Genomic DNA, 15,007 nt, shown 5'->3' with positions numbered 1-15,007 from the left:
TTATTAAGTCAGAGCTCTGAGGAAAAGCTGATGCAAAACAAACAATCCAAAGTCCTATATAGTCCTATATAGCCTATATAAAGTTGTAATCCTGGTGCCTTAATTGTGGATTTTTTCTTTAAAATTATTATTTATTCTTTGCTCGTTGTTTCTAATGCAGATAATTGTTCTACTCTGTATTGCAGTATTTACTGCTGTAAAACAAAAAACAAACAAACAATGCAGCACTTTTATTATATACAATAAGAAGCTATTTTATGTGTGTATCTTAGACAACATGTTATCAAAAAAGGAGCTTAACAACCTTATCAGAGCTAATGATAATATTAGTCCATTTTAGCACGTTTTTAGCCCCATTGTCAATTTTAATCATATAAAACGCAATTTTCCAACAACAAAAATGTGGCTAGTAAAAATGCTGCGTGGCGTGGCTAATCAGGGATGAGTTCCCTAATGAATATTCATGAGTCTTCCCCTACCATCCTGTGAAAAAAAAATATCGCCCCCCGGAGGCAGCTTCAACTTCCGGCTGATGGATTTCCCCCTTGGCGCTGACACGGAGTAAAGCCTTGTTTATACTCAACGCGTCCGCACGAGCGCGAAGGTGCGCGGGGCAAAAATCACGCGTTCGGTGCGCAAGACCGGCAAGACCCCGTTTCGCTTGGCTGTGTGCACGGGTATTTTGTTACAGCGAGCGCGGCGCCGCGTCCGAGGATGAACGACTTCAAGCCGATTCTGCCCGAGCCGTTCGTCTCACACCACCGGCACCCAGTTTGAGCGTCTAAATTGCAAAGTTTTTTTTTGTTAAGGTTTTGTTTACTGTGTGTGTGTTACGTTCCACGCGTGTGTGTGTTATGTTTTTATTATTCTGTGCACGTTGGTGTGTTTATCACGTGTTGGTTGTTATGCTCATTATCCTCTCTCTGTCTCTATCACCCTATCTCTGCTTATAGGTTGCTGTGATTGGCCGAGTCGGACGTCATTCATCCTTAAGGCGGGGCTTGATGATTAATTGGAGGCCGTCCTAGCTGGTTAAAAGGATGTTGTGTTCATTGATGCACGCTCTCTCTGTAGCTTTTGGTAGCAAACTCTGTGCTCTTTGTAGTGATTTGTGCTCTTCGTAGCAATCTGAGCTCTTAGTAGCGGAATGAGTTTGTGTATGCTTTTGCCTGAATGAGTGTTGTGCTATGTGCTTTGTACTTGACATGTTTCCCTTTTGGATGGGTGAGATTCATTTGTGTTGTCAACCTTTTGTTTGCTTTTCTGTGGAAAGAACATCGCGATATACATTGCACCCGTAGCAGATAATTGTTAGACACACCAGGTAAGAAGTGAGCGCCACTCCTTGTATTTCTGTTTTATTAGATAGTTTAGTTAGGGTGCCGGATGCACCGAAGATTTCAGTTTATTTTCTACGTTTTACTTTGGTTAGATTAGTTTAGATTAAGGAGTGTTTTGTTATCTTGCGTTCTTTCTTTTGGCGCCACTTTTGTTCTTTTCCTATTTATTGTTTGTCTATTCACCCTATCATTTATTGTATATAGCACACTATTATTTGACTGGATTCAGTGGCTTCGGCTTATGGAAATAAATTCCAGTTATTTTCTCTTCAAAATGAGTCTGACATGTGTTTTTCCACCATACACCACTTCCAGCAGTACACTCAATATATAAATGTTGCGCTACCAGCCCTAGACCCACAACGGTTCGTAACAGTGTGATTTATTTAATGGAAAGCACATTCACTTCCAGTTGTCTTGCTGTTAATTTTAAATAAACGTAGAGCAAGTAGCTGATCAGTGTCTGCTTGTTTATTCAAACTAAGTTGTTCTATAACAGACGAACGTCGCTCTGCATACGTCATCTTCATCGCTCTGATTGGTTTTAGGTCTATCCAATTGCTCCAAGAGGCATTTGAGCTATGTCCGTTGGTGACGCCCCTCTGGAAATGATTTATCTATGAAGCTTTGCCAGACCCTAACTCAGTTACAACTGAGAATGGTCTGGTTTTAACCAGGCTACTTACTAGCCATTTATACTAAATATCCCCCATTTATGTGAATTTGCCATTAGTCTCACTGCTGCTGGATAAAAGTTGTTATAAAAACGTGTTCTGTGTGTGATGATACTGTCCGCTCTTGTATGTCTCAGGCTATAGGATTTGTATCTGGGCCTCAATAGTAAATGCGCTGGATGATGAATGTCACCAAGTATGGACTGAGCTTTCTTCTTCCAGCGCTCTATATACAGTGTTGTTATGGGTGGGAGGTTAGTCCCAATGATTCTCTCTGCAGTCTTTATAATTCTTTGGAGAGACTTCTCTGCCTGTGTAGCATTTCCAAACCACACGATGATGCCATATGTCAAGACACTCTCTATGAGTCCTCTATAGGCATGAGTAAGAGAGCACCTTGCTGCTGACGCAGGATCCGGCCAATACTGAGCTGTCCTTCTGACGTAGAACCCGGAAGCGTTGCACTGCGTCTACAACGTGAACAGCATCAAGAGACTGACACGGAAGAGAATAAATTTGTTATTTTTGTTTTGTTTTTGCGCACAAAAAGTACTCTAGTCGCACTGGAGTCACATGGACGATGTCTTTACTACCTTTCTGGGCCTTTGAAGTGGTAATTACGTTGCAGTATATGGGGGTCAGAAAGCTCTCGGATTTCATCAAAAAGATCTTCATTTGGTCTTTACGGGTTTGAAACGACATGATGGTGAGTAATTAATGACAGAATTTTAATTTTTTTGGTCAACTAACCCATTGAATACAAATGACAGTTGTTGAGGGAACAAACTAAACTGAGAAATCTGATTTCAGCTTTATCTTGATTTTTTGCTGTTGTAAACCTTGTTTTGTCTTATTTTAAAGCTCCTGTAGGTAACTTTTGAAAACATGTATTTGCTAAAACTGTCATTATGTCCTGACAGTAGAATATGAGACAGATAATCTGTGTAAAAATCAAGCTCCTCTGGCTCCTCCCAGTGGTCCTATTGCCATTTGCAAGAAATACACGCTCCTGGTCAGAAACAACCAATCAGAGCCGAGAGGAGTGTCTTAGCAGTGTCAATCACGCTCGTGTACGCGCTGATCACACCCCTCTCTTGCACAGCGCGAGCCGTCGTTCAAACTCAAGATTGCCGGCGAGCTGCAGCTGTGCTTATGACGGAGAAACAACCTAAACGGCCATTTCTCGAGTGACACCTGCTCATAAAACAAAGAGGTAAAAGGAAAAAGACTGATGACGATAAACAAGCGAAAAAGAAAGAATTACACAGAGCCCATTGACTCGGTGTCAAAACTCTAGCCGCATAACATGTAGATAAAATGTCACGCACTCTGCTAAGCAACAATTGAAACCTGCTAATTCACTGGCTTGTCATGTTGCTGAAATAATGTACTAGCACACCTTATCTAGCATTATATATCGCTAGAATAATTACTTACATACTGTAACGTTAGTTACCGTTATATTAACGTTATCTTACTAGCTATTTATAACTTATAGAAAGAGTGCAACGTTATAAAGTTACATGTAGGCTATTGCAAAATACATAATGATTTGAGGACCAAGTTTGTAGTCAAAGTATGGGCAGGCCATAGTCAATGTAAAGCATATTGTTGACGTTTAGGCCCTATTAGTGAATGTGCCATATAACTTTTTATCCGCCGTTATGGGTGGCCCTGTTTACTAGCCTGCGCGTTCACGACAGGCTCCGCTGTGGAGGACGAGCTGTGGAGGGAGGGCTGTAGCGCAGCAGAGAGCAAGGGGGCGGGACCTGTAAGTTGTGCTTGTTCAAATTTCCATGCTAAGTCAACGTTTTCTCAAAACTCCCTACTGCAGCTTTAAATCATTTTAAGCCATCTTGTGGCCTACTTGTAATGTGCCAGAGCCCATCTAGAGACCAGTGATTTTAATGTAATGGTGATGAGGACAATTGTGTGTATTTTAGGAAAGTGTGTTTCCTGAATCTGCAAACATACCTGTCCAGCTTTGCTGAAACGATGACCAGCCAGTATCATGTGGAAGGCAAACTTCCTCACCATTGGGCTGCGCATATTCATGAAGCAGTGAGCCGCCTGCTCCAATAGGAGTGCACTCCGCAGGTCAGAGTCCTATGAGAGAGGGAAACAAGAAGTGTGAAGTGAATTAGGTTAATGTGAGCAGTATGACACTGAAACAACAGATCAGCCAATAGTGTGAGTTTTGGGCGGGACCACCTGTTTGCCTCAGGGTTTGTGCAGATACTGTAAAATGAAATTGCAAGACTTTCAAGGACTTTTCAAGCAGTACTTTTTGGTTTTGAAGGACTAAAATCCGAGATCTCACTTATTAAACATTATCACAACGCTCAATGTCATGATCGACGTTCGACCAATCCGCTGAAGTGACGACAGGTTTGAAGGCCCCGAGTGCGCAAATCAGCGCCAGATCTCATTCAACCCGTGTGCCTTTGTTGAAGCCCAAAAGTTCAGTTTGCCATGATTACATGTTAATGTTTGTTCGGTGGTTTCCGAGTCAACACACTTTCAGGTTTGTTCATTGTTGTTGCTGATGTATTACTGCACTGTTAGTTCTGTCTGAGAGAATGCACTGTTTCAGCGCTAGTACTCAACTCTCGTATTAAGTGCAGGTGTGTGCGCAAGTGACCTGTCTTTGTGCTACATGTGGATAATCTGAGACAAACGCGGGGTGTTGTATAATTTAACCACTTGGTGAGACTTTGAATGCTTGATTTACCTTTACCTTAATTTTGTACAAGTCTACTGAATGTTGACCTTACAAATCATCAATCGTAAATAGTTCTATTGATTGATTCTTTGGAACAACGGTAGATAGTACTTTTCTGTGCGAGTAATTGCCATCAATTGTATTTTCTGGTTTAACCCTTGTGTTCTGTTCGATTTCTGTGTACACCCCTTATGGACCGGGTCAAATTGACCCTAATTGGATTCAATACAATTCCTCAAAAATCACACTATGAAAAACAACAAAGATTTAGATACAAACTGTAAACTTTTAATATCAACATTTGTCAAACATTACAAAAACATTATATCTGAAAATATGATTTATGAAAATGTTTTTAAAACAGTTTTGTTCTGACAAAATTGGAAAATAAACCGTATACTGATTTTTTTTTTGCATATATATTTTTTTTTACTTTCTTTTTTTACATTTTATGCTTTGAACATCGTAACTGAACAAAGAAAAATTGCTGTATAATGAAATTTTTTCATTTTCCTAAGTTAACTTTCCCTAGTTTCCTAAGACCTATTTTCCTAGTTTCATTATTCACTCACTGGGAAGTGAGAAACCAAACATAACAAAAACATAAATCAAATAAATGTTTTTTATTTATTTTTTGGCTCTGTGAAGCTGCCTTTAAAAATCCTACATAAAAGTTTTGGTTAGATATTTTGAATATTGAAATGAGAGCTTATTTTACTATCTGTGTCTGACAAAGATTTTCATCTGTAATTTGCAAATAATTCTGAACACTGTGATTTTAGCTTTTCCAAGTGTGTTTGGTTAGGGTTAGAGCACTTTTAGATGCACTTGCAGGTTAGAACTGGAGATGAAGTGCCCTTACATACAGAAAATAAATGTTTTTATTTTGTGTCTGTACAGTTGCTTTTGAATGGCTGCCTATGAGGGTCAAATTGACCCGCGAACATCACGAACGTAACAGTAATTTTGTTTGTATATGTCAAAACACATCAGCATGTTGAAACTTTGCATGCATGTTCATCATGATAAATGAGAAAAAGTCACAAAATATCAAGAAAAAAACCAAAGGTTAACCAGTATTTCCAACAACTTGAAAATCGAAACGGGTCAAATTGACCCGCAACATAACACAAGGGTTAAGTCAGCGTAGTTTGTTTAAGGCGTCGTATACGCTGACGATTTCGGTTTTGTTTCTGCATTTTTCTTTTGGTAGGACGTTTAGAGGCTTGGGATAATGGTTATGGGGATTTTGTTGTGATTATTTCGTTGATTTGATGACACTCTTGTTTTCTTGGTTTTCTGTTTCTTCTTTTTCTAATTTCTTTTTGTAACCTCATTGCACCTTTTCTAATAAAACATACTTAACGTGAGCTGTACTTGGTTTGTTGGTTGTCTCTGCTACTTGCACACACACTGCAACAGTTATATCTCACTTAAATGTTGTGCTATCATCCCTTTTACATCATTAAGCACGTAACATTTGTAAAGAGGGAAATTAATTTCACTTTCAACAACACCATATAAGGCGCAACCAACAAGCAAAGCAGCTCCAGGGTGAAGATATCAATTGACCAGCAGTTCAAGTAATTGGAAATCTGCTTAACCCAGTGGTTCTCAAACTTTTTTGGTCACGCCCCCCTTTAAACCTTTAAAAAATATGGCGCTTTTCTATGGCATGCAACGCTTTTTGGGCTTGTTCAAACGATGACAAGCCAACAGTCTGAAAAGGACCAAGTCAGTGGAATTGGCGTTCGGTTATAAAGGCAGAGCTCCAACCGCCATTCACACACTTAAACGCTGTTGCGACAGCTGTTTTCTTTTCTTTCCAGATTCATTTCAACAAGTCAAATTCAAGTACGTCAAGCCATTTAAGCACCTTGTACGAACCCTGTTGCCTGATTACTGGGTGATAATGCCAAAAAAAAGACAAAATATTTGGTACAGTCTTCATATGTAGATGTGTCAACGGGGACTTGAGCTCACCTCACTGGTCATCTTGATCAGAAGTGTGGCAGCATCGGAGTATTTGGTTTGACTCTTCAAAATCTCAGCACTTAAAAGACAACACCGCTCAGCCAAAAGCATGTTTCTGTGACACAAGCACAAAAAACAATGTCTTACACATATATTATATACATGCACCATGTTTCCATCGAAACTGAAAATAAAAAATAAAAGATCCTTTCATCAAGTGCTCAAGTAATAAAGCAGCATTTACTGTCTGGCCTAAAAACAGAAGCAACAACTACAATTAGTTTTAGTTTTATTTAAAATACTAATAAAAACATTAAAGGGATAGTTCACCCAAAACTGAAAATTACTCACCATCAAGCCATCCTAAGTGTATATGAAGATAAATAAATAAACTATGATAACCAGCTTCTGACAAAAATCTGTATGCAAGTCAACTTACGGCTGAAGCGTAACCTCTAAAGCGAAGTATGACGTAAGAGTAGGTGAGAATAGACGTCACTCGCAGTCCAAACAAATAGGCCTGGGCAACAAACTCAAGCTCCTCCTCTCTTATATAAAAAAACCTCTGTCATTTCCTTTTGAAAAATTCTCGTTTTAGACTTCTAATTCATGACTGGTGTTTTGTTTTGCTCTATCATCCTATGCATTTCCACGTTCGTCATTATGTCATGTCGATTTTTTTTAATGCTTCCACTTTGGATAAAAAAAAAACAAGTTACATAATCAAATCGCTGAATTAAATAATGATTGCAAAGGAAACTCATGTTATGTTAATATTTCACTTTTTTAGGTTGAAATGTAGCCCAGAAGCTTTAGAAAAATGGTAAGGCTAGTGGAATTTGATGCTCTTTTTTTTTAGAAACAACGTTGCTTCGTCAGCAAACTGACTTTTGCCTTTCCAACACTGTTAAACCATCAATAGCATTATTTTTAAATCAATATAGATAATAGCTCTGCAACCATTATAAATAATTATGGCGAGTTAACCACATCCCTGACGAATCTAATATTATTATGGATTGAACTTCCTCCCAAAAAGCCCTGGTTGTGTCTCACTAATTATAGTAGAAATCCCTTCTTTTTTTTTTTTTTTGCCTAGCAGCGATAGCTCCAGAATGTTTTTTTATAATCGGTTTAAGAAAAGTGATAGGCCTCAGATGGTCTAAAACTCTTATCTTTACCAGCTTTAGGAATCAATGTAATCAAGCCTTGCTTTATACATTCTATCAACTCTTTCTTTTCAATACATTTTAGGGCAGAGAATAATAGATTTCTCAAATCTATTTTTTAACAAATTATTAGTGAGCCCATCTGTCCCTGGGGATTTGTTTAAAGGCATCTTCTCCACAAATGAATCCAACTCTTCAATCCTAATATCTGAATTACATAAAAATTGAAAAGAGTTCACAATACGTGGAATATTGTTCTGGATTTTAGCAACAAAAAAAAAGGAGACACCCAAAAAACGGATATTTTTCTTACTAAAACCCATGGCTTCAGAAGGCCTTTATTAAACCCCTGGAGTCATATGATACTTTTATGATGGATGGATGGATGCACTTTTTTGGGCTTCAAAACCGTGAGCGCCATTTATAAAGCTTGAATTTTTTTTAATAAACTCTGATTGTATTTGTCTGAGAGAAGATAGTCAGATACACCCGAGTAACTAAGTAAATAATTTTGATTTTTGGGTAAACTATCCCTTTAAAATGCTAAACTATAAGCCACAAACACATCTAGCCAAATAAGAAAACAAGAATGACTTTTTTTTTCTTTTTTTTTTATAATAATAGCACCATTCCCGACTAAAGATTTTTCTAGTCGACTAGTAGTCGCTCATTTAAGCCATTAGTCAACTGATCGCACGTTTACATTAATTTAATTTTCTAATTTACTGAACCATAATGAATTCAATATACTATACAGGTGTAATATATAGCCTATACCGCGCTCAAGCACGCTATAGAGAGAAATGCACCTTTTATACGGATTACATAATCAGAGAATATTTGTTTTCTATTTGAATTGGTTTGTTTAAAAAGTAGACATTTCAAGCTTTCTATATACAGCCTATTTCTCATGTCTGTGAGGCCTAAACTCAAGTAGCAGAATTAACATAAGCGATTATTAACAGAAGCCAAATGGCACATGCCGCTAAGCTGAGAGACACATCCGATGGCACATCCGGTAATCCTGGCCAGTGGATAGTGGCTTGAGCCATTACAACTTGTGACATGTGCCACTGACATTATCACGGAACTTCGCCGTATGTTGTGGCTGGCTCCTCCAGTAGCGTTGAGCAGCTTTACTGACATAATTGTGACAAAAACCTACATAAATAGCCTGATTTAGTGATATTTTCAAATAAATGTCAATTAAACATTCAAGTTGGTCATATTTTTTCAGTTTGTGCCACATCTGTGTAGAGTCTCATGTGCCGCTGAATGTTTTGTAATAGCCTATGAGTGCTATTGTATGTTGCTTATCACATGATCTGCCCATTCTAGCAAACACACAGAATAAATCTATCATTGGTCACTACAAATACCACATTTGCAGTCGCATCGGTTACTGTAAACCAGTGGTCTCAAACTCGCGGCCCGCGGGATATTTTGTGGCCCCCTACTTGACTTTAAAGTTTAATGTTAGTGCGGCCCGTCGTTGCGTGTCCCGCCTTTTTTTTTTTTTTATCCCTTACGGGCTACCATAGATAGTCTCGTGACAGCTTACGGTGGGTTTGTTGTCAATAGTTGTCAATGACAACCGCGAAGTACAAACATACTGCGCCTGGAAAAAATGAGCGCGTCGCTTCAATTATGAGCGTGCTTACCGCGCGCCTACATTTGAAATAACGAACTTGAGCGCGCAAAATATGTGAGCGCGATATGTGAACGGCCCCTTGTCGAGCTACCACCAATCAGGCCACGAGCTACTGGTTGCTCGCGAGGGACGTGTTGGAGACCCCTGCTCTAAAACAATGAGAGAGTAATAAATTTGAGCTTGTAATATGTGTCCAACAGGTTGATAAGAAGGTTTGCTTTGATTTGTGCAGTCAGTAATTTGAGGCACTATACATGTGTAGAAAGAACTCAATAAGATGGGCAGACATGACTGCAAATATTTGTATTTCAAAAGCAATAATTGTTTTTCTAAGTATAATAAAAGGAAATGTGCCTTCCAAAAAAACATTCAATATCATATTGAAAATAAAAAGGACATGAGGAAATATAAGAATCACAAAGATGTTGTGTTATAAGGAAAAGACAAAGAAAGTTTGTAAAAATGAACTTCAACTGTCAGAAGGACAGCTCATGAAGAACCAATCATGTACAGAAAGGAATGTTCAAATTCAGAGGAACAGTTCAGAAGAAACGTTAATAATAAATATTGAGAAGATTGGATCAGTTGTGCTCCTTTTTTGGAATACTTGAATACTATTTTTTTGTGGAATACTTGATGCGGCCCCGCCTGACCCCGACTCTACCTCCAGCGGCCCCCAGTTAAGTTGAGTTTGAGACCCCTGCTGTAAACCTTTATTTTTGCACGATGCTGCATGCACGCCAGTAGGTGTCAGAATAAGTGTAACATTAGTCAGCGCAAGATTCTCATCTATGGCTTTAATATTTCAAACATAATTTTATGGAACCCAAGACGCTTGAAGAAGAAACCTACCTGCAAAGCTACAGTACAGTGAAAGTTTTAGGCACTTGTGTAAAAATGCTGTAAAGTGAGGATGCTTTCAAAAATAATGTCATACACAGATTTTGTATATCCATTAACTTCTATTACCTAAATCAAATCAATATTTGGTGTGAGCACCCTTTCCATTTAAAACTAATTTTGTCCTCAGTACAGTTTTTCAGGTAGCTTTTCTGGTAGGTTTCTTCAAGCGTCTTGGAGACTTTGCCAGAGTTCTTGATTTAGTCTGTCTCGGTTTTTCCTGTTTCTTTATGTGATCACAAACAGAGTCGATGGTGGTGAGATCAGATATCCATGTGGATCACACCGGCCTGTTGTCAGACTCCAAATACAAAAATCTCAATGGATTATTACAATTAACCCTTAAAGACCTATACGGCCGCCGGCGGCAAAAAATAACTGTTGTTCTTAAATGTTTAAGAACTTTTGAACCGCTACTCCAATCCGTATGCTTTAAAAAGTCCCGTAAAGAGGAGGTTCACGGCTTTTCTGTGATATCGGGTTAATCGCGTTTGGACATTCAGAAGCTCCGTAGTGAATGTGATTGCGTCATCAAGTTTTGATCAGCATTGCCAAAGAAACCCGTGCGGGCTCTGCATGCGGCCAATTATGAATGATTGTTGATGCTTAGTCCCACCCCATGCCCAGATTGGTTGAAACTATCATCTACTCAACCAATAAACATAGTTTTTGGGCTTTTGCACGACCAATTAGTATATTTTTTTTTGGAAATTTGAACCGAGGCATGGAGGTAAAGTGAAAGTAGTTCATATATGTATGTGTGTGTGTGCGTGTGTGTGTGTACATATATATAAAGTTTATTTTGCTTCAGTGTTCTATAACAATCATTCTATTTATTTTACTTTCTGAACTTTTTTGGACACATCTAAATTGTCAGTAAATAAAAAATACCAGCTTTTCACTGAAAATCGCCTAAAATAATGTTGTAATAAATGGCTATAACTTGCTTAGGGATTGTTACATGTAGTCAAAATTACATCTGGAAATGTAGAATATCCAAGTACAGCTTTCAAAAAAAAAAAAAAAAAAAAAACTTTTGTTTGAGTTGAGTTAAAAAAAATCACTAAAAATATGCTGCCGTTTTTCTTAAATCTGGTAAATTCATCCATTCTAAGACAAAATAAATGTAAAATTGGATTATTTAAATGAGATAGATTGAAACTTCAAGCTCTCCTGATTAAAATGATATATGGCACTTGATGCTGACTGCTATAATGGGTTAGAAAAACAAAGAAAAGAACAGGCGGTGCAGATGCTCCAAAAATGGTCTAGGTCTTTAAGGGTTAATGGCAAAAGGAATGTTTGGAACTGATATAGGCTATGTGGACAAGCGTAATTTCGAACTTCCGCTATTGTCAGAAGTCGGCATGTCAGTTTCCGGTTTACGGCTGTTCATCCGCATCCGCTATAAACGAACAAGATGAGTGCTGCTGTTGTACGAAAAAAAGAGTTGTTAAACACATCTGAGTTTCTAAGAACTGTAGGTGGATCTATCATCTAACGCCCGTTTCACACATACCCCGTTTGCAGTGCGTGTTGCGGTGCAGGAGCAACGCGCGCTATAGTGCAGTTTCACATATGATGCGTTTGCAGTGAATAACTGATCCGCGGCTGTACCACACAAACACATACTTACTTTTTTTATTTAAAATCCAGAAGTTGTGCTGCAACTTTTATTTAAAAAAAAGTTGTCAGCATTGCGATTCTCTTTGTACACACTCATTAATGGATGTACGCACGTTTAAACACAATTTAAACAACGCAAGTTAGGGCCATTATTCCATGCATTACTTATATTAAGTTGCTCAAGCAAGTGGTCAAATTTACTATATTAAAATGGCAAATATTTTAAATTAAAACTTAAAATTGGCAAAAACAGCCGACTCACATGCCTTTTCTTTTGCATTTAAATTGTAATAGCCTACAATAGATCTTGCATGTCACAAAGAACTTGTTTTTCCACCTCCACGAATGAGACGAGTGTTGTTCATTATATCGCCTTAATTGTAGTTTTCCTTGATTTACCCCGGTCTTCACAGTCTTCAGATGACTGTGAAAAATAGTAGTACCGGTATATTAAATGCATTTATGGTGAGATTACTACATTTTATTTAATGAAACGCATTTATGGTGAAATTACTACATTTTCAGGTCAATCTTTGTGCATTTTGACCACGAAACATTCGGTGTCACTTTAATGCAGCACAGCAGAAATAGATTCGGTGCAGAAACGATCGCTGTACTGCTGTTATACGTGCCGCATCTGGAACGGTGTGAAAAGTGAAAGCCCTAACCTGTTAACATGGTGCGTTAGGAGCACTGCTGTGTGCCACTTTGCTCTGCTTCAAGTCGCTAACAGCCATTTGAGCTTCCACCGCTTCCCGAAAAACACCAACCTTCGTGCGCAGTGGCTGCACAAAATACACATTTTGGGCGACGCGCGCGCAAAAAAAAAAGAAAAAAAAAGTAAGTATGTGTTTGTGGTAGCCTACAGCCGCGGATCAGTTATTCACTGCAAACGCATCATATGTGAAACTGCACTATAGCGCGCGTTGCTCCTGCACCGCAACACGCACTGCAAACGGGGTATGTGTGAAACGGGCGTTAGATGATGGATCCACCTACAGTTCTTAGAAACTCAGATGTGTTTAACAACTCTTTTTTTCGTACAACAGCAGCACTCATCTTGTTCGTTTATAGCGGATGCGGATGAACAGCCGTAAACCGGAAACTGACATGCTGACTTCTGACAATAGCGGAAGTTCGAAATTACGCTTGTGCACATAGCCTATTTCCCACTGACACACTACAGCAAAAGACATAACTGGCTTAAAGGAGAACTCCGGCGCAAAATGAACCTTTGGTCTAATTACACATTGTTACCTAGTCAACCGTTATCTGAGATTTGTTTTCATGATTATCGAATGTAAATAGTTTTATCTCTAAAAACAGTTTAGCCTATAAAGCTAGTATAATGCTAGTATATTGGGCATAGTGTAATGACAAATAAAAATCGCTTGTTAATACCACTAACAAGGCTGAAAATAGACCCACACAAACACAGTAGCATAATGAGGGTCCCTACCTTCAAACCGAAGCATTGAGAACTTTGTCAGTGTCCAGACAGTTTAATAAGAAGATATTTTTTACATACAGTCAACTTCGCGTATACAGGCAGGAGCCATCTTTGAAAAACAGTCTCTACCAGTCGATCTACGAACGCCGATCCAAGCCTGCTGTTCGCGCTCACCTTATCACAACTTATAGCTCGTTCACATTCTCACCAGCGCACTTGGATCGGCGTTCGTAGATCGACTGGTAGAGACTGTATTTCAAAGATGGCTTCTGCCTGTATACGCGAAGTTGACTGTATGTAAAAAATATCTTCTTATTAAACTGTCTGGACACTGACAAAGTTTTAAATGCTTCGGTTTGAAGGTAGGGACCCTCATTATGCTACCGTGTTAGTGTGGGGCTATTTTGAGCCTTGTTAGTGGTATTAACAAGCGATTTTTATTTGTCATTGATCTATGCCCAATATACTAGCGTTATACTAGCTTTATAGGCTAAACTGTTTTTAGAGATAAAACTATTTACATTCGATAATCATGAAAACAAATCTCAGGGAACGGTTGACTAGGTAACAATGTGTAATTAGACCAAAGGTTCATTTTGCGCCGGAGTTCTCCTTTAAAACCAATACTAACATCCCTAAGACCAAGTATTTTCTTACTTGCACACGTCTCTGTAGGTCTGAATGGCCGTGTCCATGTAGTGTGCAGGGTACGGCCTCGGTGCCCCGCTCTGCAGAAATGCAGCGACAGCAGCCATCTCCTGTAAAGACAGAGACACCAGGCGATCTCTCTGAGGCATGTTCAGACAGTATTACTCTTTATAACCACAGAAACAATGCAAGTGTCCCTATCTGTGGAGCTTTTTTCAAGCAGCAGCTTGGTGTGCGTCTCACCAGCGATCCCGCGGCATACAGCATGGCCTGGTCGGAGAGGAAGTCCTTCTTGGCAGTGTGGTAGCAGTTGTAGGCCAGCTCATAGTGCTGAACTAGGAAGCAGAGGTCGGCCATCTTCCTGATCTGAAGCTCTGGAGCCTCTGAGGGATAGCTGATATCACAAGGGTCAATGATCAGATGAGATGTATGAAAGAACAACAAACACGTTTAAATGGGTACTTCAGGTCGCTTACAGCAGCCCTGCAGTGTTCTTTAGCTCAGCAATACTCTTCTCTGGGACCTTCCCTCCACCAAACAACTTCTTAGTGGCAGAGAAAAGAGATCGGCTCAGACCTTTTCTCGAGACAAGCTAGAATGGGAAATAAAGCAAAACGAAGGCAAGATGAAAGGAAAGCTTTAAAAGCTGTGCAGAACTTTCAGAAATATATATATATTTTTTTTTTTTATAAAATTGGAACAGTATATTTGCATTACTGTCAAAATGTATAAATATTAACAGATCCTAGGCTTGTACTCATGGGTAATTTAAGCCTATTGGATTTATTTTGGAAGTATGAAAACTGCTTTATTAATGTAAGAATGCAGCCAAGATATGCATATTTAAATCAAC

General features: G+C 38.8%; 1 protein-coding gene across 3 annotated transcripts in view; it reads right to left on the bottom strand.

The window, feature by feature from the left end:
- The window catches only part of trappc8 (trafficking protein particle complex subunit 8), a 122,507-nt gene that overhangs the window by 62,433 nt on the left and 45,067 nt on the right, over nucleotides 1–15,007 (bottom strand). For all 3 annotated transcript variants that reach the window (XM_056266417.1, XM_056266415.1, XM_056266418.1), the window contains 5 exons: nucleotides 14,631–14,746; nucleotides 14,398–14,548; nucleotides 14,164–14,264; nucleotides 6,720–6,825; nucleotides 3,989–4,120 (listed from right to left, as the gene is read on the bottom strand). In XM_056266417.1, coding sequence (XP_056122392.1) covers nucleotides 3,989–4,120; nucleotides 6,720–6,825; nucleotides 14,164–14,264; nucleotides 14,398–14,548; nucleotides 14,631–14,746 — 606 coding nt within the window. The remainder of the gene's footprint in view (nucleotides 1–3,988; nucleotides 4,121–6,719; nucleotides 6,826–14,163; nucleotides 14,265–14,397; nucleotides 14,549–14,630; nucleotides 14,747–15,007) is intronic.

This window comes from Rhinichthys klamathensis, unplaced genomic scaffold, assembly GCF_029890125.1.
Source record: "Rhinichthys klamathensis goyatoka isolate OS25496 unplaced genomic scaffold, OSU_Roscu_1.1 h1tg000248l_1, whole genome shotgun sequence".
NCBI lineage: Eukaryota > Metazoa > Chordata > Actinopteri > Cypriniformes > Leuciscidae > Rhinichthys > Rhinichthys klamathensis.
The sequence above is the reverse complement of the archived record's forward strand: the minus strand, read 5'-3'. Positions and strand labels throughout refer to the sequence as shown.